The sequence below is a fragment of the Rhodamnia argentea genome, chromosome 11, assembly GCF_020921035.1.
Source record: "Rhodamnia argentea isolate NSW1041297 chromosome 11, ASM2092103v1, whole genome shotgun sequence".
NCBI lineage: Eukaryota > Viridiplantae > Streptophyta > Magnoliopsida > Myrtales > Myrtaceae > Rhodamnia > Rhodamnia argentea.
The window spans coordinates 11,984,927-12,011,002 of record NC_063160.1 but is presented as its reverse complement, the minus strand read 5'-3'; the positions used below and the strand labels follow the sequence as shown (position 1 = coordinate 12,011,002).

Sequence of the window (26,076 nt, the reverse complement as noted above, 5' to 3'; positions counted from 1 at the left end):
AGGAAAAGGAGAGGCAAGAGAGAGAGACAGAGAGAGAACACTCACTGCAAAGAGCAGCAAAGAGAGATAGAAAAGGAGAGAAAGAGAAAGATGGAGACGACAGAGGGACAAACGCAGAGGGAGAGAGATAGAGCGGGAGAGAAAAAGAGATAGTGGAGGAATTGAAGAAGCTTTCAATACCACAGAAGGGAAAACGATGTCTGAGAGATTTTACATCCTTTCATGCTCTGCAGCTCTTGAGAGGTATATACTCAGGTATACACACGTACATACACACCCACATATATATATGAGATTGAGGCGCAGTTTGAGAAAAAATGATGAAAGTGAAGTGAAAGAAGCAAGAGATTCCAAGATTTTTTGCCTCTTCACCCTCTTTCCTCTCTCGACTGAACAAGTTCTTTGTCTTCCCTTTTGTTCAGTCCTGCAAGTTCTTTGGGTTTTCTAATGGAATTCAGATTGATTGAATCATGGGTTCTTCTTGGTTTTGATTCTTGAGCTCTGTAGGTGCGTGTACGGTGTGATCCAAGGTTGAATTGGGGCAACAGATCAAGAACTGTCATCAAGGTATAGAAGAATTGTGAGAAGAGTGAAATAGAGATCACTTGGGTGTGGCTGGCTAAGTTGTTAAAAAGAAGGCAAAGATAGAGAGCGAGAGAGAGAGAGAGAGAGAGAGAGAGATGATACTGATATGGGCATAGCAACACCACCGCTCCTACCGATCTCCTCCCACACCAAGGCTCACCACCATCACTCAATCGCAATCTCCAACCCCGCCAAGTCTATGTCCCAAGACTATCACCACCCCAGCATCTTCGCCTTCCCGAATAACGGCTTCGAGCGACCCGATGTTGCCGCTGCCTCCGCTGCCACAGACCAAGAGCAGCAGCACCATGTAGCCCAGCAGATCTGCCGCGACAAGCTTCGAGTGCAAGGCTTCAACCCGCCTCCTCCACCACAACTGGTTGGCATGGAGGAGGAACCAGGTGGGCTGCCTGCGTACGAGACTGCCGGGATGCTATCCGAGATGTTCAATTTCCCTCCCGGCGGCGCAGCAGCAGCCGAATTGCTGGAGCAGCCGATGGCGTCAGGCTATCGGGGGGCCCGGCCATCGCTGCCGACCGGTGAGTGGTACGGCTCGAAAAACCCAGGCGTATATAGCCGAGGAGAGAGCAATATGTCACAGCAACATCACCATGCTCACCATCATCATCAGCAACAGCAGCAGAATCAGATTTCGAACATGAATGCGGAATCAGCAGCAGCCATGCAGCTTTTCCTCATGAACCCGCAAGCGAGGTCGCCATCGCCTCCCACTCCTCATCACCACCATCATCATCCACCACCAACCTCCTCTTCAACCCTCCAGATGCTCCTCCCAAACCCATCTCCCCCGCCTTCCCTCCAAGGGTTCCATGTGTCCGGCTCAGGCAGTGCCACCCCCAATTACGGGGCTGGCATGATCCCCCCGGCTCAATTCACTTGGGTCCCTGATGGCAGCAGCGCAACCGCAGCCCAGCTCAACAACCCTAGCGAGATCTCTGGGGCGGCGGTCGTGGAGGGCCAAGGCCTATCGCTGTCGCTATCGTCATCACTGCAGCACTTGGAGGCTGCCAAGGCCGAGGAGCTGCGGATTGGAGACAGTGGCTTGCTGTTCTTCAATCAAACCGGAGGAGGCGGGTCAGCTAATTCTTCAGCTTCAGCTTCTGCTGTCGCTGCCTCTGTTCAGTACCAAAATCAATTCAAGAACTTGGGAGTGCATAACTTGCAAAGCCACCACCACCAAGTCCATGTCGGCTATGGGTCATCTCCGTCTTCTTCGTCCCTCGGGGTTGTCAACGTGCTGAGGAATTCGAGGTACCTCAAGGCCGCTCAGGAGCTGCTGGAGGAGTTTTGCAGTGTGGGAAGAGGCCAGTTCAAGAAGGGCAAGTTTGGGAGGAACACAAGCTCATCAAACCCTAGCTCAAACCCAAGCAATAACAACACTGGTAGCGCCGGTGCCGTAGGTGGAGGCGCTTCTTCGTCGTCATCGAAAGACATCCCTCCTTTATCGGCTGCTGATAGAATGGAGCACCAGAGGAGGAAGGTCAAACTTCTATCGATGCTTGACGAGGCATGTCAATTAAACTCTCTCTCTCTCTCTGGTTCTCTCTCCTGTTCTTCTCTCTTAGAGTCATGCATGAGCATCAGCATTACACAACAATTGCGAATTATGATTTGTTTAAGTCGAATTATTGTTAATCTCCCGCGACAAACAGAAAACACCGACCTTTTGACATTAAGTGAATTTTTTAAGGCGCCAAACAGGGAGAAAGCCGGCTAATTCCGATATTATAGAGTTTGATTTCTCATGGTCTTCTTTGCTTCTACCGTATCTTCGTTCTTGCTTCAGATTGATCATTTTTGAGTTCACACACATGGATGGTGGTTGAAGAAAACCCTCTCAGACAGTGCTTGCTGCTGCTTTTTTTTTTTTTTTCATATAATTAGAGCCAAGATTACATGGAAAATCAAGTGAAAAGCCACCAATAATTGTTATGAGTCATCCTTCTTCTTATTATTACGCAATAAGGTGGTTAAGATAGTGCTCCTGCAGCAACCAGCAAGAGATCTACTGCGCACCTATCATTGGCCAAAAATAAAAAATAAAAAAAAGCATTCACAGACACTCGATTTATTTATACCATGGTTGAATTGACTTGCGGAGGTTCTCTTTCAAATTGATTTCTCTGTCTTTCTACGTTAAATTCTCCTTCTGTACGATGCATGTAAGCATCAAACAATCCTGTCGCTTGTGTCTGTACACTGGGAAGGGAAAGACACAGAAGAAAACGAGAGAGAAACGAGTGGAAAATATTGAGAGTTATAACATTGTTTTCTCTTTTGATAATAATGATGATGGTAATAATGATAATCTGAAAGAGTTGACGAACATTCTCTTCATTATATTTCGTTCCCCGATCATATGAACTACCAAATCACATCAATGCCCTTTCGCTCCATCGTGACCTGATTTTTTTTTATATATATATTTTTTCTTCTGTTTTTCTATGAATTAGTAAAGCGAGTGCATGTGCATTCTTGTTTAGATCTCTGTCCAATTCAGTTCATAAATCATGGAACGCGAACATTGTGACCAAAGCAAAAGAAGAATGAATTACATAGTTCCTTTTTTTGCAGGTGGAGAGAAGATACAACCACTACTGCGAGCAGATGCAGATGGTGGTGAACATGTTCGACCTCGTGATGGGCTACGGGGCCGCAGTCCCCTACACCGCCCTGGCGCAGAAGGCCATGTCGCGGCACTTCCGGTGCCTGAGGGACGCGATCGCCGCCCAGCTGAAGCACAGCTGCGATCTGCTGGGTGAGAAGGATGGCGCAGGCGGCTCCGGCATAACCAAGGGCGAGACACCGCGGCTCAAGCTGCTCGACCAGAGTCTGAGGCAGCAGAGGGCATTTCACCAGATGGGGATGATGGAGCAAGAGGCCTGGCGGCCGCAACGGGGCCTGCCGGAGCGGTCTGTCAACATACTGCGCGCCTGGCTCTTCGAGCATTTCTTGCATCCGTAAGTTCCCCCTCCGTCTTCTTCGCGCATAATTTTACCTAAGTTGCGGGATGGAACGTCTTCGCCATAACACTAGTCTTCAATGTTAGTGCATTAATAACTCTGGGGTTTATGCATGCATGCAACTTACTAATCGACATTATTCCTAATATACCCTCTCCAATGATGATTAACATGCATGTTATGTACAAGTTGAATAAAGAGCCTTTGTTTTTGTGTGGAATGGGAACCGAGTCAATGCTTTGGTTGCCCATGACTTTATTACAGGGAGGCATTGATGATGCTTTAATTGGTGAATAGGACTATGAAAAGTGAAAATTATATCTCTCTTTTTTTTTCTTTAACTACTTTGGCTTTTTTTGTTGTTTGTTTGTTTGTTTGTTTTTAGGGTTTTCTTAAATAAGAAAAGAAATGCAGTGTCCTTGGACGTTGTCTCGTCGGACAAAAAGCTGCCTAAATACTTCACCATTTGCGCTCTCTCTCTAAACCTGTGGGCCCTCCCATGGCTGACCACCATAAAGATCAGTTATATCGAAAGAAGATCCTTTATTTTTGAAGCATAATCTTCTCTGACCCGCCCGATCTTTGTCTCGAAACACTGTCCTATCCCTTCTCTCTTCTTCTTCTTCTTCTTCTTCAACTCTCTGTTTTCTCAACAATAAGCTCACGAAACCGATGTACTTATCAACGTAACACCGAGTTATACATTTAACATCTACAAAGAACTCGAATGTGCCGTTAACTATATCGATCTCGGGCATGGACAAACAAAGGAGGAGATTAATCAACAATAATGCTAGGGATAATGCATGGGTGATGTATGAATGTGAAGAGACAGAGATAGATAGACAGATTCAGTAAGTTGCAGGCGTGTCCTTCTCTTCTTTACCTCTGCCAAGTGCAGCAGCTGATCTTTTAGACTTTTAGATTCTCACGCCCCATGCAGAGAAAGCACAGAGAAAGAGAGAGAGTAGGGTTGTGCTATGTAAGGATCTGTGAAAGTAAATGAGCGAGAAAGAAAGAAAGAAAGAGGAGAAAAAGATTCGTCCTTTTTATCATTTTTGTTATACAGTTTTCGGGTGATGAGAAGAGCCCTCTCTGATGTCATTTTCTGGTCTCTTTCTCAGGTACCCAAGTGACGCTGATAAGCATCTGTTGGCTCGACAGACTGGTCTCTCCAGAAACCAGGTTCGTCCTTTCTTCTTATGACATCATGTCTCTCATGGCGCTTAAATGCAAAGTTAAACCTTTTATGTGTCCCTTTTGATCACCCGACCCCGCGCTAAACAAAGAATCGTGTTCTTATCATATGTGTCTGATGCTTTAAAATCTCTTACTACGATGTGAGGAATGAGATGCCCCATTCAAAACTAACTAGATCGCCGTGCGTTTCATTGCACTCCGACATAAATTCAGCTTTTCACAAAAGAAAATTTAAGCGTTTGTTGTATACAATTACACGTATATGAATTTATTATTTTTTCTTGTCAATGAGATATAGTCTGAACTTGCATGGATTTGGGTCTTTATCAGTGTGATGCCATTGAAAAAGAAGAAGTGAAGTTATTATAAATTTCCTCTTTTTTCTTCTTTCATGTTGGTTGAGTTTTTGGGTCTCCTTGGATTCTATAGTTTTTACCTACACCGGGACATAAATTCTGTGACCACTTGAAAGAACTCGACATAATGAGAGGCGCAGGCAAGTACACAACAGCTAGAGATGACAACCTTTGCAGCTTTGTTTTCCATACAGACAACTCTCTCTCTCTCTCTCTCTCTCTCTCTCTCTCTCTTACTTACACCTCGTGTGGCATTATCCTCACCCACACGCACGACCAACTCTCTTGAAAACATAGAAGAGAAATATGAGAAGAGACTTTAAAAACCAAATTAGAGCTGTCCATTAAGAAGTCAACCTTTAATTTCTTAGTATAGCAGGGAATTTTTCCATGCACGTTTAAACCTTGACTAATGGAAAATGTTCGGTTTAGGTACATTTAATATCAACTTTTGAGCTTGATAGAAATTTTGGCTTACTATTCCGTGTCCATCGCCAGTGTATAAATATAACACACAGAGCAAAACCCTAAATACATCAAGACTGATTCACAAAGATGGGTTGCTAAATGATGTGATTGTTTCGAATGGGTACTGAATGTGATTTACTTGCTTAAATGTTTCCTTTTAGTTCGTCACAACGTTGTAAGTTAATTTCGCAAACTTAATCTTATTGCTTGCACTATAAATATAGGAACAGCTGTTACGTAATTATTGCTCTTAGTGTGGTAAAACATCCAATCGAAGTTAGAGAATCTGTTGCTATCCCATGCATACCTTAGAAGCTATTCTCCCTCTACTGACTTTTTTTTCTACGTCAAATAGCTATAGTATGACTGAGCCTATTAGAATTTTAGGGTTTTCTACCTTCAATCTTGAGCTTTCCAAAACAAGGCGCGATTGCGTAAAATTCACGAACTTTAGGGTTTTCTCAATTGTGTCTTGAACACTAAATGTTATCATGTTAAAAAGTTAAAAAAAAAAAATGAAGATCGCGAATAGAGAAAGACAAATGGTATCAAAGTTGCGTTTAAGATGAGGAAGTAAACACTCTTGGTAAGAATAAATAACTTCATATTAGAGAAGTATATATATTCAAATCACAATGGTACAGCTAGTGATGGTTTATGCCAATAATGAAAAGTATAAATAATGCGGAATTAGTGGTACAGCTATGGTGTCATTATCGTCGTTATTATAATGTTGCTGCCACAATGGTGCTACTTAGGAGTTTGGTGTTACTAACTACCCACCTCTAATCTCGTGGGCATGACTTCAGCTTAGGGAAGGCAAAAAATAATTCAACAAGTTAATAACTACAAGAACCACCAACCTCTTGCTATAAACGTGTGACAATGACTAATAAGCCTTGTGCTATAAAGAAACCGTATCCTAGCTAGCCCAAATTAATATGAGTCATCACAAACCCGAACAATTATCATCGTCATCAATGACTTGTTAATTATCATCCTTATCAACGTCTTGTTTAGAGTAATTGTTAAACACACTAAACGAAGAAATCATTTCGATTTTTCGATACTTTGATTACATATAGCACAAGAACGGAAACTTTTCTTTAGATTTGGTTACTCAAGTTAAATGGATACCTTTCTATTACCTGCATATTCCTTGAAACCCTCGATTTTGTGAAGTTTAAGAATGTTCTAACGTATTTGGGGTTGTGAATCTTTGCGAAAAATTAAAAAAAAAAAATCTGGCAGGTCTCGAACTGGTTCATTAATGCCAGGGTCCGGTTGTGGAAACCCATGGTGGAGGAGATGTACCAGCAAGAGGCCAAAGATGAAGATGAGGACGATGATGATCACCAAGCAGAGCGATCGGAGAGCTCTAGGAACAACAACCTCAGCGCTAGCGGCCATGCACAAACACCAACGCCTTCCTCCATCGCACCACCGCCCATTAATAACAACACCAACAACAGCAGCAGCAGCAACAACGCATCAGCAGCGCCAATGAGAAGATCCGAAATCAATGCCCCTGAAAGCGACCCTTCACTTACACCCACCATCAATATACACGCCTTCCCGGAGACCCAGGCCACCACCACCACCCTCCTCCAGGCCACCACCGCCATGATCTCCTCCGCCGTCCAGGCGGCAGGGCCGGCACACATGATGGATGACCCGTGCCGCCGCCCCCCCGGCGGCATCGGTGCAGACATCGGGTCCGCGCTCATCCGGTTCGGGACCGCCGCGGCGGCCTCAGGCGACGTGTCCCTCACCCTAGGGCTCCGCCACGCCGGGAACGCGCCAGAGAAGAGCTCTTTCTCAGTCACCGATTTGGGCGGCTACTGATTAGTAATTAAATTTTCTTATTCTCCCCTATCATCTTAGCTACCTTCTTGAAAAACAATTTTAGAAAAAGAAAACCTTCTGTTCTCCTTCCATTATCATTAATTTAGCTTAAAAAAAAAAAGACAAGATACATCAACCTCTCCAAGAAAAACGTCTGTACATTGTCTTACTAGCTAGTAGGTAGTTCTTGAATTTCAGCGAACTTCCTATATTGTAACACTGTATAGTAGCTAGAGCATCATTATTTGTCTTTGGGACTATGACTTCTCTGTGCTCTTTGTGAGCTCTCCAACTCCTAGCTCTCTTTTTTTTCTTCTTTTTCTTTTTGGGGAGTTAAATCTTAGGTGCAAGAAAGTGGGTGTAAGAAAGACACTTGATAGCTCCTATAATTGGTAAAAAATGGGTGATTGCTATCTGTTGGTCTGATAATGACTGGAAAAAGGAAAACCCTGTAGACATCTAGGGCTGCATTATTGTCATTTTTTTTTACACTTGCTGTGCAGAACGTGACCTTTTACTGTGCAAGTGGGAAAAAGCTATCTCTCTCCCAAAGTCCACATCAACTGCTATCGAATCTAGGGTTTGATAAACCTTGGACGGATGGTGAAATTGATGCGGGGTAGCTCGTGGGATGGATCTGTCGCATGCTATTGCTATAGCTGTCCATGACTTGGTACCATATTATAGACATGACCACAGCTATGAGCCCCATCATTCATGGTACTGCGAAGGTTTTTCCCATTCTTAAGACTGCAATAATGACAAACTGCGAGTTTAAAGTCATCGGCTCGAAAGCATGACCTTCCTAACGAGGAGGGTATGATGAAAGATATTTAATTAGAAAAAAAAAATTGAAAAAAAGTGTGAAGAATTTTAAGACATGCACATAACAGTCAAAACTTACAGAAAGTTCTGACAATGGATTCGGTCGCACGATTTTTTGGTGAAATTAGCTTTCTCCTCGCCCCCTCAATTGACTTTAAGAGCCAAGTCACTTAATTACTTAGAATTTTACTAGCATAATAAAATATTATGAGCCATAAATTCTCAAAAAAGATCACACAATAATTTTTAGCTAATTGTTATGTATTTTTCGTGACCCAAAATAGACTATTAGTATAATATTGAAACATGGGCATGGGCACTTCCTACTTCAACGACCTTCATAAGAAAGACTTCAACTCTTGAAATAATTTTTTTTTATCCACATTTACGAATGCTATGTATTATGTGGTGTGAATGTATTTGTATCATTTTCTTCCAATTACTAAATGATTTAAGTATTTCGTAACGAAGTGATTTGTACTCAATTCTTCAAATGTCAATTCCTCGCACACATGCAATGCGTGCGCACATTTGCTAGTGCTTTAATTGTTGCAACATACTCTTTACAAAAGATGAATAAGAAAGCCACAACTATGGGCAAAGTTCTGAGGAATACATGCAAGAAGTCTTAGGATACTAAGGGTAGTCATTGAAAGCTCTCTTTAACCTATTGAAAGCAACTGAAAACTAGATAAGCACCAAAGATGAACGCACTCTACTTCTCTTAGAAGTGATCTAAACCCTTGAAGTCCTAAGTTTCCTAATCCCAAACGTTCATTCACCTCGTTATATCAACACTAAAGCTTGATTTTCTTGCCTCCTTCCGGTTAATGTTGTGTTGAGATTTCGGTTGCAGGTCAAGTCATCCTTTCCCCATTGCACGCGTGAACAACATTCGATGCTCAAATTTTTGTTTTTTGTTATTAGTGCAATCAAGTGATATCTTGAATCAACTTTCATCTAGAAAATATGGTTTCTACAAAGCCAGCTACGTGATTTTCTTGTACATTTCGTACTCAATTAGCCAAAGGTAGTAGCTTGATATAGATTAGGCTTCACTTTTTATAGAGCGATACCGTTTGTCTCAAGAAGCATGAAGAAGAATTTACTTATCTGGTCTACTTTGCTGCATAATGAAGTATCCTTATGTAGAAAATTTTACCGACAGTAAACCCAATAATAAGTCTATAAACCGATCGACGTCCTTTTGTGAAAGGTCAAATAACAATTCGGAACGTCTTTGCATCGTTTCAGTAGGAGAAACATTCGGTCATTACGAGAATGATCGGAAAAGGGAATTGAGAAAGAAATATGAGATCTTGCCACATGAAGAAGATCATCTGCTCAGTGACTGGTGGCACCAACATGCCAGGTCACAACCAAAAACACTGGGCAAGTACTTCGGTCCCTGTCTATCTCATCATATAAAGGCACAAATAAGGCAATGTTAGGATCGTGTTGAGCTTTCAGATGCAACAAACGCAATCGATAGCTCCTTAAAAATCCCAAAATGAAAGTTTCCCTAAGCAACAGGTGCTCTTTACCTAAAGAACACCACAACCAACAGAAAGCACATTGCCTTAAATTCTTCATTCACAAAGGTTGTTGTCCTGCAACTTTCAGGCTCAGTTACTTTCGAGATCGAGGGGGAGGGGTGTCAAGATTGTCTTTGGAAGAATTATTTTCTAAGCTCAAAAGTCAGACAATAATGATGGGTGAACGTGAGTAAACCTCAGAGAGGGTGGACAGAACAAGGCCTCTGCGTGAAGCCCCAGTCTTTCCTTTTCAAATGAGCAGGTGTTTCGCTGTCATTTTCAGCTGCGGCTGCAGCTGCAACGTTTAGCATCATTCACCGAGCTCGATCTGAAGCTGATGCTTCCCTCTCTTTCCCCTTTTTTTGTCTCTTCTTTTGTTTACTCCAGGAGCTGATGCCTTGAAGAAAGCAAGAAATAAGGTGTGACAGCAACCCCGGGGGCAAGGAATGTGTTATTAAGCGGGTGAAGACTATTTCGATTTGCGGTAAACTGGATTACGGGATGATTCGAGTGTCCCGAAGATACTTATTAAGCATACCTAATTGATGATAGTAAGTGTTTCGTTTATCAAAAGGTGACTTTTTTTCCTGACTACATCTCTTTATGGAGAAGTGCATGGTTCCCTAGAGTAGTGATCCCTTAACTAGCCTTGAATTTCTTACTTTTTAGGGTTAATATCACAAAAAAAAAAAAAAAAACCCAAGTTATGCCCACTGTGATAAATATACTCCGAATTTTTTTTTTTTTTCACTAAAATTTCTAAACTTGCCTATTATGACACATACCCCACAAACTGAAATAGAGGGCATATATGCTCCACATGAATAAGTTTGGGTTTCTTCACAACACAAAAAAAAAAGTTGAGGGCATTTGTGTCCTAGTGCCATATTTCAAGGTTTTTTTTGTCATACAAAAAAAAAAGTTTGCGGTACTTGTGTCACACGGAGCATAATTTTGGGTTTTTGGCGGTATTTGCCCTACTTTTTTATTTTACGGTTTTTTTGATTCATTTACAGCTATCAAGGGATTAATGGCATGGACCAATGAAGAGGGAGAAAAGAAAAATTAGGTGAAACCTCTAGGGATTGACATGCTCAGAGGAGCATCGTCTGATGTTCCTAGGTTTTAGAGCTCTCTACCTCTGAGTCGAAAATAAATTTGGGTTGCTGAGATGAGATCAATAATACTAATAATGTTATTAACAGTTAATTAGTGTGATATAAGGACACTAGTAGGTATTTTTCAACAACAAAATCTTTGGAAAGCTAGAGTCCTCGTACACTGATAAACCAAATCCTAGTTAAAATGAGTGATTTTCGAGAATATTTGACCAAAACACTTTCTTTTCACAAAAGTAATGGCCGAAACAAAGCACGCCGTCATCGCATTGGCAATCTTCTAACGTGTTTCCCGACCCTACGACCATAAGAGTCAGGTTCGCACCATGCCGATCGAAAATTTTTAGCCCACTCCGGTGATTACTCTGAAAAGGATTCGAACAACTGATCTGGAACACGACCACAGTAACTTCATCAATTGTACACACATCTAGGGGCAGCAGTTCGCAGAAGGGGGAACCCTACTAACAATTTGGATCAGATTTGAATGATGGATTCTGGACCAGAAGACATTAAATGTGCCCTAAAATCTGTAACCATCTCATCACTGCCATTCAAAAATCAATGCGTGTGACATAAATGTGGCACTTGTGGGGGGTGGGTGGCTGTTCTCTGAGCTCCTTTGGCTCTAAGATTCATAGATAGATCGATCCATAGATAGAATCATACAGCAGCAGATGGGCTCCAAAAATTTCCCAAGAATGATTCATTTGTCTTGCCTGAAGACCCAAAATCAAATTCCCGAAAAAAATTCAATGTTGTGCAGAAACTGAGCCAAAAATCGACATAGTGGTCGTAAATATCAAAATCAGGACATCTGAGAAAAAACCCAATTTTTTTTTTTGAAAAACAGAGGAGGGTCGAGCCAGGATCAGGCTGCTGAGGAACAAACAATTTGAGTGGACCATATTGCTCTCTCTGTGTTTTTCTTGATCTTGCTGCTAGAGAAAGGTACCCATCGGATCCAAATCCAAGGACTGTCCACCAACCAGATACTGGAGTCCAGGGCCCCCCCTGATTAGGAAATTTAATTGTGTGTGAAATTTTTTGGTTTTTTTTCGGGGCTAAGGGCCCCACTCTTTTGGCTTATTTGAGTTTCTCACCCCCTCCCCATTTCTTATAATTCAATTTTGTTCCTATCATGACATTGTAGAGCTGTTGGGGAAGACATTAATGATAAATGATAAGAATAGCCATAATAAGTAACTTTCTGTGAATGGTGGCAGGCTACAGGTGGGGTTGGGCCATGTGAGGGAGAATGGCTACATCATAGGAAGGGCCTGGTCAACACATAAAGATTAGTAATTAATAGTCAAAAATCCAATAGGCAGTAGTAGATGAAATTTTTCCATGAGATGGTCAATTTCCCCATCAGCAATGTGATTTCGTCAGCTAGTGATTGTTTAGCTGATTCCTTGGCATGCTCTCTCTTCTTTTTTTTTTTTTTTTCACTTTACTAGGTTAATGTCCTTATTGATGGTATGTGTTATTTACCTTCTGCAATTAAGAAAAGAAGTTCAAAATGAAATTTTTTTTTTACTCCCCCTCGTATATTTAGTTCGTGACCTGGATTGGACTGGCTGAAAACACCAAAACAGGTTTATTTCTCTACTACAATTTATACGGCTAATAAGGACGAGACCGATGCTTTAGAACTGTTCTGACTATAACGGTAAAATGTCGCAGTCGCGCCCTTCAAATGTAGAGCTGTAAGTTTGATTCTCGTCGGGGAATTATGCGCCGACATGTGTGCAAAACAAAAGAGTTAATCACGCCTTGCATTAGGAATACTAACATTTCGAATGTACCAAGGGTTCCATGAACGGTCACGCCTCTTGCCCTTTAATTGATCCAAGAGAAAAAGTAGGAGACGCGCCTTAAAAGCTTTGCTTCGAAGAGAGAGAGAGAGAGAGAGAGTCGGTTTATGCAAATGTTTAGTGTTGCAAAACTAGTGTTTGGTGTTCTTTTCATCGCTTCACCGTCGATTTAGTCATGTTATCAAAGTTAGATGGCATATCCTTTTCTTCGGATGCCAATTCTGAGAAACAGTGACAATGCGTCGTAACAAGATGTGTGCTTACGTGCTACATCAATGTCCGAAAAAGTGTGCAACTCTAATGGTTGTGATGGAGATTAGTGTGTGATCCTCCTAGTATTTTAAGAAAATGACTTCACTGTCCTTTGCATCTTCTTAACTTGTCTTCCTTTGCTGTGTTTGAGAAGGTGTCAAATCAATTTAAAATAAGGGTGTGTTTGTTTCACGGAAAATTTAAAATTTAAAATAATATTTTTCAAAAAATGATTAGTTATATCATTCAGAAAAATAAGTTAAAGTGACATGTTTTCATTGCCGACAACAATTTATGTCTAATTATTTTCATGATTGGTCATAAAATATTTTTCATTCATTCATTCTTGTAAGGGATACAAACAATATGTTTTTTTTTTTTGGAAATATTTTTCAAATCTTGAGTCGCAACCTGAAAAAAAAAAAAAAAAGCAAATAAAATAGGTTGACTTTGCTTTCTAGTACTTGGCACCAAACTATTGAACTCTACATCATCAACAGTCTCCATCTGACATCGGATTCTTATGATTCCAATCGAATAATGCGTCTAAGGCAAACAAACATAATGAAATGCTACGAGCAATCCTAGTCTGAATGTATTCAAAGAGGCCACATCTCAACATATTTTTGTTGGTTTTCGATTTGGCCTAGTCCGTTTTGGAGCTATCCTGGTCGGAAGTTCGACATTCATTTGCTTGCGCATATTCAAAACCTTCCAAAATGAACATGTGTTCACATGCATAGTCGTTTTAAATTTTTTCCGCAATTTTTATTATTATTGAGGAATTGTTTCCTGCTTTAGAAGAAAAGTATAGAGTCAATTAAGGAAAAATTCAGGATAAATCCCGCTATAAATGTGAATAAATAGAGAATTAATTGACTTTTTAAACTAAGTTTTGAATAATGAACGAGCTCGCTAAGTCTAAATTAAAAGTAGGCTAGTCTAGGCGGCCCAATGAAATGGTCCAATCTCCCTTTTCAGGCCTCATGATGTTAGGGACCGGGCTTTAAGTCCATCCGGGCCCAGTCAACTAATTGCATTCCATTTTCTTGCTTGCCAAAAAAAAAAAAAAACACTCTAAGATATAAATGCATACAATAAAACAAGGGTGGTGAAGTATAGTTCTAGTCTTCCACGTTTTAGCATTTGTCTAAATCGAGTCATCTAACTTTCTCGATTCATGCAACCAAATTGTTCGATCAATCGCTCTCACTGAACCGTCGTGTTAATCAATGACATGGCATTGTCGGTGCGACATGTTAAGGTGGATGTAAATTAGTGCCGTTTTAGCAAAAAGCAAATTGGGAAGAATAAGAAAAGAGAAATCCTATTTTGATAATGTTGGTAACAAGATGCAAGGGAAGCGCACAAAGCAAGAACATTTGAAGACTTGATTTGATAAAATAAAACCTAGAGGACTAAATCGCACAAATCAAGAACGCTTTAAGACTTGAATGGACAATAAAACTAGAGGACCAAATCACACAAATTGATGGCAATAGAGGACTTGATTGCATAATATATGAAAGTTCAAGAACCAAATCGCATGTACACAGAAACGTTGGACGAAAAATGTCCTTAACCCTTTAACATAGGCAACTATCTTGGCCTACCCTCGCTCTCAAAACCTCCTGCTCTGATAATCGTCCAGTTTTGCTTACCGCGATCGAATGGGATTATCGAAGTGATCTGAAAGGTCAATCAACCCAACATTTCATCCAAAAGAATGACAAAGTATAGTCTTTAATGATGGACTTGGATTGGAAGCATGCTAAAAGAAAACCATGTCAAATAGACAAGTTGAACTTACCATCTCGCGTCAGATTCTAACTTTTCTATGCATTCATATTTCAGCTCGTGCCACATAAACTTGCCCGTCCACTATTGTGAGTCTAGAGACAAGCCGGGTCACTGGAATCTACTGTTCATGTTACGTGTCCCTAATACATTCTATGAGAATAACCAGAGACGTGTGACAAGAACCTGGACAAATCCATTCTCTTTTACCTCTCCAATGAAGCTCAAAACTGGATTCCAAATCCATTCAAATTGACTCTTTCAGGGAAACCGAGAACCACTCGTGGGTTTGGAGTTTTAGCATGTCTAAAGCAACAGTGGGAGAGAGATGTCATCACAATCAAGGAACTGCCCAGAATACAATACAATCTTGATGAACGAGTTTCGTCGCAAGCTCGCTTTGAGAATGCAAAATGATAGAAATTAGCTAGAAACAAAGCGTTGCCAGGACAGGGAAGCAAATTAAGAAATGGCAATCAATGCAATCTTGAATAGTTAAGAAATTGAGTTCCGATACCCCCGGAGCGCCACCCCACTGTAGTCAGACCGAGCACGTACTTGTTAGATGATCAAACAATTGCATCAAGAAGCAACTTTCAAGCACGCTCCTCGGAAAGCTTCTATATACAAAGCAATTCACCGCATTTTCGGTCTAGAGCATCAGTGAATGTCCAGATGACTCAATGTATGGTCTTTGCTTCATTACGGACATCTAAGTTCTTCAAGAGGTCGGGCCTGGCACATCCAAGATTTCTTCTCTTTTCTCTACTCTTGCAATTTCCAGGTTGCATGAAGATTGCTTACTGAAATCCACTCAATTAAATCCTAAACAGAGCCTTGCTAGCAAAGACTTTTCTTTTACTTCCTTATTTCGGAGCTATCAAGCTATCTATGTGGAGAGAATTCCCCTGTGATTCCACATACGGCCTAACGAACGTACGTCGCCACCAGACCTCAAATGCCCTCTGAAGATTCGGGCAGTTATCGCCAGCCTTCAAGAAGCTGCCCAACCATGAAAGCAGAATGCTCTGCTGGTCCTCCAACGGTAGGGTCAATATTGTCCTACCGATCCCTTCTTCCACAACCTTACGATCGAAGGACCTACACCCGTGTTGCAACCAGCTGTAATCGTTGATCAATGGCTGCAACCAGGTCTTCAACAACATCTGGCGTGTCTCCTTGGACGGCAACAACTGCCCTCTTCCAATCCCAACAAAGAGCCGTGCTGTGATGCAACTCACGTGGTAGCGTGACATTACAGGAAGTTTCCCGTGAAAGATCGCCAGTTCTTGTTGGCAGGCCCACATGATGGCGAAGTCATCCGCCGCTTGTCTGTCAGCTAAAATCTCCAGCAGCCAAGTGAGGTTATCAGACTCCAAGGCTATCTGCTTCACCAATGTTTCTTTGCCAGCGATAGTGCTATCATCTGATTCCGGTTCAGTGGCTTGCTTAAAACAAGAGACTAACGCATTCAAACAGCTCCTGCACGAGTTATAGATGGCATCATTACAACTGGGAAGACTACCGTTGTTCTCCCTGAGGAGCTTCAGCACGATGGATTTCATCTCGCGTCGACCTCTTTCCTCATTACTCTTGAGAACCATGTCCATTATTTGAGAGAGTGTGTCTTTCGATGGAGCGGAGGCATTAGAAGAGACTCTCTTCAGTATGGGAGTGACACCAATGCCTTCACCCTGGAGGCGCAAGATGGACGAGACTACTTTCTCTTCTTCATCTTCGCCAACCCAAGGAACAGCTTCCAAATATTGCATGCATGAGTGTATGCATTGGTTGAAGCCGAGTGCTTCTGCGACCTGTGAAAGGCATTCAATATGTGTCAAGTTGTTGACATTACAGAAGCCCAGTTCGACATTCACTGAAAAGTTGGTCAATGATTTAAAAGAAAACAAACGCAAGGCAAGTGATTTTGAAGTAACTTACCCAAAAAAAAAAAAAAAATACCACGATGACAATGCATCTTCAAGTGATTTGAGAGGATTTATTCAACAATCAGACTTCTTCGAATATCAAATACGCATGAGAACATGCAACCACAAAACATATAAACCCAGATACAATAGCCTTATCAGCTCATGGTGGGTTCAGTTAGGGAAAATTAACTTTCAACTGAACTAGGAGGGTTCCCGCTCAAAGTAGCCTCATATCTAATTGATATCACAAATTAACAAATTATGTTACAGGCTAATTATATGCTTTTTAAGGCTGACATACAAGGAAAAAAGAAAATTTAACAGCCTGATTGTCAGAATTCATTATTTCCAGGATGGGCACTTGCTGCACCGTGTGTATTTCATTTTCAATACTTCCCTAAAGAGACTTGTTAACTCATTAGACAAAACCAAACCTAGCCGTTTAAGCCGTTGGCCCTTTGCAATTTGATAAACCATTTACTCCATGTTTCTTCGCAAAGGTCCAGCAAGAACTATTATGTCTTCTATCCAACTAGCTTAAACCACGAATCTCGTCTATTGAGGGTATTCAATTTTGTAGAGTAAAATTAAGTTAGATACTCAATTTGATAAATAATAGATGTTTCAAATTTAAGCAGCAGAATTACAGGTCTGCTATAATCACTCAAGTCAATCAAAAAGCTCTTTTGCATGGACCACATGTAGCTCAAACTTGCTGCACGTATCCCTTGAATAGTTCTCAAAGCAGAGCCTTGAGGTTGAGACTAGTACCAATTACCATCATCACCAACCACTCAAATCAATGAAGCTAGATATTCAGATCTACCTTCACCATCAGCAACCACAAAACTAATAGCTCCTATACCTTGTAAGTGGCAATGAGGAGCTCTAATAATAGTAGCAAACAAGCTAGACACTATCATCTTGAGCCACCCCTAGGAAGAGACGCTAGAAACACAGCTTATAGATCCACAATAATGGTGCATGAGTCTATTAACTGTTTAACTAGATGTCCCATCAATTTTAACCCAATAAACGATTAAGCAAGGGCTAGACCACTATGTGCTAATCCTGTCACACACGACTCATCCAATTAATTTTACAACTTGATGTCCCACCGTGTGGTCGTAAGTGGCAAGGCATTTGCTCAATTACACATATATCATCATAACCAAGCAATTCACCTCAGAGCATCCAAAGCATAATTTAAAAAAAAAAAATAAAGAACTTGCAGGATCTCTTGAGATCAATCATCCAAATCCTAAAGCTTCCACAGCCCCATTTATGTCCATTCAGCTATGTACCCATGCTACGTTTCAGTAAATATTCAGCTGCTGACATGATAATTCAAGTGCTCTTAGGTTACAAGAAATCTACGAACTCAAGTATATTGACTCAGTAAAAGTACAACTACTTTCTGTGACGAATACCTAGTGATCCATTGATATTTGCTAGATTAGGGAAGTGTTGTCTACAGGGACAAGTGTTGGCATCATTACTGCAACAGTGCTATAGGAGTTGGTGTTGATCAATTACAATCTCTAAAAAGAAATCCAGAAACCCCTCTGTTGCAAAATTCTAAAGAAATGTACAGAGTAATCAACCAGTATTATCAGATAATCACAATAAAGAGCTGACTGTCAAAAAGGACAACAGATGAACAATGAAGTCATATTTGGGGCATGTTCACATTATTCAAACAAGAGGTGGCTCCAGAAGCTCTCTGCAGTCTAAATACTCTAGATTAAATTAATGATTGAAGTACATAAATTACATCATTAAATCATGTAACCAATAGAAGAAGGTCAACATATGGAAATGCAATGCATAAGCAAATGGAAACCTAACCGCTTCAGACAGGTTAATTTTCTGGTTAGCAGCTCCAAGAACCCGTGAGTTGATAAGTGAACAACAAAGCGCGCTTAAATACCCTACAAGCTTTATGAAGAGGTGCTCTTGAGTCTTTCCCTAATCAAAATTCCACAGGAGGGCCCCCGTGGCCTCTCTACAATTTGATTGATTGCAGATGCGCGGATGAAGGTCTTTATCATTGTTTTGTCTATTGTCTCATGGTCAAAAGAATTATATTATCCAACGATCGCCTTTTCCTCTTATGTCTTTGAAAGTTTGTAACTCTTCTAGCCTATATACTGAGAAACTTCAGTATTAAGAGCCTGGCTGAAAGGTAAACAAGTTAACAGCCTAGAAAGACCCAACCCAAATCTCAAGAGATATGGTAAAAGCTTGCCAACTAGGGGACCACCTTCTATCAATCAGATACTTCCAGACTCTGCCATTGCAATATGATCTGAATTTGTCCTAGCGTGGTCTAGTCGAATATCTAAGACATAAGACAACTAAATCAGGAAGCCTCACAGCCACCCTGGTACATGCCTCTCTTTCTTTCAACTCTTCTGCTGTACCTTCCAGTGCATCCAACCTAAGCAAATGGTCCTTACATGAAGTGTCATCAAAATTTACATAGTAATACCTGTTTATGCTTGGTATTCAAATTTGGCACAGCATCCACTGTCCAAGGAAACATGCAATGTCTCTGAATAACAGCTATGGGTTGCTGTAATATGAGAACGGCAAGCTCTTCTCTTTTTAAGAATCGCATGAAACAGGGAACAGTAAATGGAAACCCTCTCTATAAGCTAAAACAGATGGTAGCTTCTTCCAGAACGTATGAAAGAAAGTAAGTTTCTCCAGAAAATTACCAGAGAGAAACCATGAATCCTTGTTAAGCAAGAGTCAACTTCATCAAAATACTATTATGCATTGTTGAGCAATCGCTGTATAGAAAGGTAGAAAACAATGGAAGACTTGATTATGAATTACCTTAAGTATGCGTAGAACTCGGGGAACACTTTGCTTGATCATCCTCTGCTTCATATCTTTGCAATACATTAGTCCGACAGTTTCAACATATATCTCAGCATCCTCGCAATCATCAATTTGTAAACAGGGCAAGGCATCCTCTTCTTCCAGAAGCTTCTTGGCGAAGAAACTGCTATTCTCAACTAGAACATTCCGGTGGACACTTAACTTCACACAAAATCCCTGCTTCCCTAGCAAAATCACCTTCATATCACTAGTCCCAGGTTCACCAAACTCAATTGACACCTTCCTGGGCAAATGATCTGTTTTCGGTCTCGAAGTTCTCTCGGGAGCTACAGCTGCACTAACAGCAGGAGTGTCAGCCGCTGCACTTTGGTTCTCAGAAACCACTCCTGACCTCAATGGGGTCGATGTCGGCCTTTTCTCAGTCACTGGGATTTGTCTTTTTTGGAAATTAGACTTGTGTGGAGGTGAGGATGGTCTTGGCTTGTTTACAGAGTTTTGAACTTTGATGCTCTTCTGAAACACTGCAGGAGAGGGACAGCACCAAAAACCCTCTGGAGTAACAGCAATTGGAACGCTTTTGATCTTTGTCTGGCCTTGTTCCACCCTTGCAAGTCGAATTTCAGCCATATTTTCCAAAATTTACAGTAAGAGCATATGATGGTGATTCTATGGCTGAGCAGGCCACCAACCCCAACTGACAAAAACACTTAGTTTTCCAAGTTGCTACAGAAAGAAGACAATTTTCTACAGATATAGACACTGATGAGAGCACTTCAGAGACTATCAATTTCTTGGATTCTCAGATAACACAAAAGACTCTTTCTCCTCCTTAGCAAATCTTTGTCCTACTGCTAATAATGCCTGCAAAAAGAAACGGAAAAGGGATCAAGATTGAGTCCTGGAAGCGCATTCTACCTCAGAGAAAATGTTACCACTTTTCATTTCGAGAAAACAAGCCCAAAATATAACTAATCCCTGCAATCATAAAATTCGAACTACAGATAAGAAATTCTGTTCAATGTAGCCGAAGGAGGCTATAACGCACAGTGTCAATCATGTATCAGCAGAAATTTCGTCAAGCGCGAACTTTTCACATGGACGTAGCCAGATATCAAGACACCAAAGAAACAGCTCAAGAAGATGTTACGCCTAGCCCAGAATCAAGAAAACAAGAACAAATTGAACGGGTCTCGTCACAGTCCTGAAAAGATAAGAATCTTGAAATAACAAGCTGAAGAGACTGACCTGGAACTGAAATTGGGGGCATTCTGAGAAATCCCAGTGAACCCATCTCTTATCTTAATCAATTTCTTCGAAGAAGTCCCAAAGGGTGCTAATGAAAATGATTGAACAATAGCTCCAGTGTCAAGCATCAAGGGAACCAAATGAACAGAGGCTTGCAGAGAGGAAATGATGAAGAGCAGATGTGCCCCCTTTAAATCTGTAAAGCTAAAGGAAACGATCAAAAAACACAACTCAAAAAGCAAAAGCAAGCGAGACTAAAATAAAGCGAAGGCGATGGCTCATGGGGTTTTGTTCTAAGTTCCTGCTTTTGCCAGCTCTTTATCTAAACCATTTGCTTTTCATGATTGTATTTAGCCTTCTGGGTCAGAGCAGAATATTTCCATGTTTTTCTTTTGCCTCGATATGATTCTCCTCCTCTCCTTCCTCGGCTGTAAAACGACTAAAGACTAGAGCACGCCTAACCACTTTCTACCATTTGTTCTCTCTCTCTCTCTCTCTCTCTCTCTTTCCATGCTTCTGTTGCTTTTTGTGGGAGACGATGCTGGATTTTTCTGGGGGGAAGAGAGACATCAAATGATCAAACAGATCGCTGTCGATGGGTGTCTTCATCCATGTCGGAAACGCCCTCGGAGAAATGCCAAAAGAGGAGTGGAAGGTGGGGATGATGTCATGGGTGCTTTGAGAAAAGGGACTCGTGAGAATTATCAAAACAATCCAAGACAGATGTCTCTGGAAGCAAGTGTTGTGTTGGAAGAAGAATCCTGAACTCGTCGGGGCTGCTTATTGATTTGAAAGTCGGAGGCACGTCACTCATACTGATCCAAAATGTCGTACCCCTTTTTTCACTAGTTGGAAGAGATCCTTGTGGTCTAGTTCTGATGGTAATTTTGATATGGAATGGTTAATGGTAGTTGTGTTATCCATAAGATAAAGGTGTCACTTCTATCTCTTTCGAAGATCAATCGCTTTTCTCGTAGCATGAGAAAATGTTCAGCCAATGATCCTCTCACATTTGTGACTTATCTTATCCATGACCTGTTGTAGTCTCGGTAATTAGTGCCTATCATTGTGTATGTGCATTCTTATGCTCATTTTGATTGAAATGTACCTGTAGCTTTCTGAAATGCATAGAGTGTATTGGTAATTTTCGTGACTTGGTATATTACCGTCATATCGTGTCGTAAAAAGCATTAGTAAGCAATGCTACGCGCTGGTCCAAACCTTTTGCTTCACAAATGCCTAACATAAATGTGTAAAGCACATCACAAGCCAAGCGGGTGGCATATGGTTGGGGGGGCAAGCCCCTTGTCTCTTCCGACGTAAAACCTTGGATAAAGTCACAGTTGCCCTTCGTGTGGTCGGCTCCTAAATGATCGGATCCTAATAGTAACTCAGAATCTACTTGGTTGGGACTAGTTGCGGATTTTTGGAACGACCCTTAAAAAATCAACCAAGAGTCGAACCGGCTGATTTCAGGGTAGACCCGTGAACGCGGTCCTGAGCTTCTCCCATTTGTAAGATATATTTATCTTATTTTTAGCAAAATGGGTACATAAGCTTTTCTTAGTAGAGTGGTCGAGGCACTTCAATTTATCTTGGGCCACCTAGGAGCAAATATCCTCCTTTACGAGTTCTAAATACATTTCTCTGAATGAGATGAAGACTCTTATTGTCCTGGGAAACGAACCAAACTTGATTGGTTCCTAGTGCTTTTATCCTTGAACCTATTCGGTTCACTTGAGAAAAGATTTTCCTGAGTATAGCCAGGACGATATTGGTCTCTATCAAGGTAGAACTTGAAACTTGCAACAAGACCGGTGGGGAACCCGTCCGGTTTCAAGATTTGCGGGATAAGTTTTGTTCGGATACACATGTGAGCAGTGTTAAAGAAGTCTCACATCGGATAAGATATGTGGTGTGGAGCAGTAAATATAAGTTGAGTCTAACAAATATGTTGATGAGCTCGGTCTTGAACTCCCTCTTGCGATCTCCCCGGGTGAAGGTATCTTGGCGGCCCACTCCTAAAATATATCAGTGTTTAGTGAATATCTCATGAAATTAATCTGGTGGCCAACGCGGTATGTTGATGGAGATTCAAGTTGAGATATATGTTAGTGCAGAAGGATACCCGAATTAAGGGGGAGCGAACTCACAAATAATGGGGAGATTGTTAAAATGCACATATAAGTTGTATTAGAGAAGTCCCAAATCCCAATATGTATCGGATAATGAAATTAATCTGGTGATCAACGCGGTATGGGCGTTGATGGAGATTCAAGTTGAGATATATGTTGGTGCAAAAAGATACATGAATTAAGGGGAAGCGAGCTCACACATAAGGGATAGATTATTAGGATACACATATGAGTTATGTTAAAGAAGTCTCACATCGGATAATTGTTTGGGGCCTCTATACCAATGTTGGGTGGTCTTGAGCATCTCTCAACTTTTAAGCTAGCTTTTGGGATGAGAAAAGGCCAAGACCATCCAACATTGGTATTAGAGTCTAGGTTACCAATAAGTCTAGACCCAACAATTACACGGGGAGAGATAAGGGTTGTTGCACCTCCGACCTAGGGCCCGATGTGTGAGGAGAAGATTATTAGGGTTATCTCACATCAATTGTGGAAGGGGCTAGTGGTCAATTTATAAGTGTGAGAAAAAGTCTCATCGTTTGAACTAGCTTTTGGGATGAGAGAGGCCTAAGACCACCCAACAGGTTTCAAGTTTCAAAAATTGAAGAACATGTTCCAACGGGTTGGTTTTAATTTCCAAATAGGTGTAACATGGAACATATAACAAGTTTTTGTATTTATCTTGGTATATATCTTCGCACAATCATATGGTATTCCATGTTGTCCGACGATAAGTTTTTAGTTCCGGCAATATTTGTGACTTACATTTTTACCTACATGATTTGTGGATAGTGGATTATAACAGCAAATGACCGTAATTAAAGGTGACGATTCACTATAATCGTTCACTTAAGAATACAAATGGAATCCGGGTAGACCTAGAAACCGTGATAGGGTAGGTTCCAAGTTCCATGATATGCGGGATAAGTTTCAAGTTCTAGGGATATGTAGGGCGGGTTCCAAATTAAAAAAAAAAATTGAGGAATTTGGCACAATGGATAAATTCTAGGTTCCATGAGGAACATTTACGGAACGTGGAACCGATCATCCCTACTACCAATTTGTTGCTAATGCTTTTGCCCTTGGCAATACTATAGTACATTATAACAAATTCCAAATTACACATTGTGAGCGTAAAATAAAGTTTACACAAGCAACCTTATCCACTCTTGGTTTGAGGATGATAGCTACTCATATCACAGATCATTGATGATATCTCAAATCAACGATGTATGAGGCCGGGTCTACCCAAATCAAAAGGCCACTACAGTACCAATTGGCTCAATTCCACGAAGCCATTTCATAAAAGTTTTTTGATATCTTCTTCTTATAAGTCAAAGTGATTTCGATTCTTGAACAAGCCGAAAGCTTGATTTATTGGAGCACACGCAAGACAATTCAGCAGACTATTGACTTAGAGCTTATGAATGGGTTGTCCAAGAAGGAACACATGAAGAGGGCAAAAAAGAAGGCTATGCTTGGACCCATCTCATTAGATTCCAACCTTGTCTTATGGGGATAGGAGAAGGTTAGTCATCTAACACCCCCGTTGCCTCTTGGAATAATCTTCTTTTCCCTTTAGTCAAAACCCTCGAATGCTACAATACATAGTTTAGTGCAACGTAGAATCTAATCCAAATCGGAATAATCAAACCTTTGTTGGGCCCATCACATATTAAAAAAAAAAAAAGTACGCCAAAGAAACTAAGAGAAGCTGCATCATTTGAATTCCCTTGAAAGAGACACCAAGCATCTTTTTTTCTCCACTAAAGAAAAGAAAGGGCAAAAGTGCCAAAGCTTCACTGTTGAGAACGACTAGGATCCAAAGGTGCCGTCACAATTATATAACATGATGTAGAACATTTGTTGCAGATTGAGATTATGAAATTAGCATCAACCAAAAATTATTCTCTTTTGTTTCTTTTTTGTCCGTTTTCCGCCTAAATTGATTATCCCTTTATTTAAAAAAAAAAAGTACCATAGATGAGTTGGTTGTGTTGTTTCATCTTCCTACATACATCCTAGCATACTTAGATTCAGGTTTGAGAGAAATTAGGGGAGCATCATCATGCGTCGTTTAGACATGGCTCATCTTCCATCTCCAAGTAATATTTCATTGGTATACACCCATTATGACCATAGAAGCACGGGATAATCCGATGTGCTCCTCATGTTAATTGTTCGATACGAAATCTAAGTTACTTGATTTCTTTTATATAAGGGTCGTACGAAATTGAGCATATTCAAATTTGAAAAAGGAAAAAAAGACTTTACTTTCTAGACTAACAACAGCACAGAACAAGAAAAAGTGAAAGTTCGTAAAGTTTTCTCGATCGGGTAGTTGTTAAGTTCCCCGGATAGCCGTTAATTCAAATTCATATTTGTTGATTTAAGATCAGAACTTAATGTTGATGACACTCAGACATGTGCGATCCAACTTGAGATGCTTGTTGTTTGAGCAATCATTAAGCTGAAAACAGAATGATTCATCAGTGGAGGAAAACGGGAGTGGGAGAGGGGGCACGTTTTCATCATCAACCAAAGAAAAGGCGCCCCACTACCAACGCCACCATCAAATCGCTCCCCCGTGAAACGCTCATGCGGTGGTTCGCAAAATTCGTGTGCAATTTCTACGCCACTCGATTCATTTCCAAGTTCCAAGATGCCCCTGGGCCCTAGCACTCAAAGCCAAAGTGTGGCTGCTGACTGTGGAAGCAAATCTAGTTGTAATCATGTTCCCCACTTGCACCTCCACTCCTAGCATGGAAAATGTCTTGCATGGGACCCGGTTTCATCGACCCCAAAATGATAGTAGCTATCGCTTGTTCAAAAAATTCTAAACTTAATGGGTTTATCCTAAGGGTGTCAAAATAGAACTGCATACCCAAACTTTAAAACACAATCCAATCACAAAATTTTGGGTTGGGTCTCGTTCGATTTGGGTAATAAGTACATGAATTCAGGTATGCTACAGTTTGGGCCCTCCCCCCAACTCCCCTGTTTTTTTTTTTTTCCTTTGAAATCTCCCAATTTGAAAAGCACAAGCACAAGCCCTAACCCTAACCTCCATCAATTGCACCCTCTCTCTCTCTCTCTCTCTCTCTCTCTCTCTCTCTCTCTCCAACATTAATGGTAT

At 41.0% G+C, this 26,076-nt stretch overlaps 2 protein-coding genes across 4 annotated transcripts; one reads left to right on the top strand and one right to left on the bottom strand.

The window, feature by feature from the left end:
- Positions 1 to 23: 23 nt before the first annotated feature.
- Positions 24 to 7,730, top strand: LOC115756281 (BEL1-like homeodomain protein 4). 2 transcript variants are annotated; one of them, XM_030695983.2, is made up of 5 exons: positions 24 to 243; positions 508 to 2,113; positions 3,181 to 3,566; positions 4,694 to 4,754; positions 6,845 to 7,730. In XM_030695983.2, the coding sequence occupies exons 2-5, from the start codon at positions 692 to 694 to the stop codon at positions 7,436 to 7,438; spliced, it is 2,463 nt and encodes an 820-aa protein (XP_030551843.1). In that variant the 5' UTR covers positions 24 to 243; positions 508 to 691; the 3' UTR covers positions 7,439 to 7,730. The 2 variants fall into 2 exon arrangements, with proteins under 2 accessions (XP_030551843.1, XP_030551846.1); XM_030695986.2 differs by having other exon boundaries at positions 24 to 255.
- A 7,359-nt stretch (positions 7,731 to 15,089) lies between these two features.
- LOC115756283 (BTB/POZ domain-containing protein At3g50780) lies at positions 15,090 to 21,530 on the bottom strand. 2 transcript variants are annotated; one of them, XM_030695990.2, is made up of 4 exons: positions 20,806 to 21,530; positions 20,496 to 20,535; positions 19,555 to 20,421; positions 15,090 to 16,596 (listed from the first exon to the last, which is right to left on the bottom strand). In XM_030695990.2, exons 3-4 carry the CDS (start codon positions 20,185 to 20,187, stop codon positions 15,649 to 15,651), a joined length of 1,581 nt encoding a protein of 526 aa, XP_030551850.1. In that variant the 5' UTR covers positions 20,188 to 20,421; positions 20,496 to 20,535; positions 20,806 to 21,530; the 3' UTR covers positions 15,090 to 15,648. The 2 variants fall into 2 exon arrangements, with proteins under 2 accessions (XP_030551850.1, XP_030551849.1); XM_030695989.2 differs by lacking the exon at positions 20,496 to 20,535.
- Between the last annotated feature and the right edge of the window lie 4,546 nt (positions 21,531 to 26,076).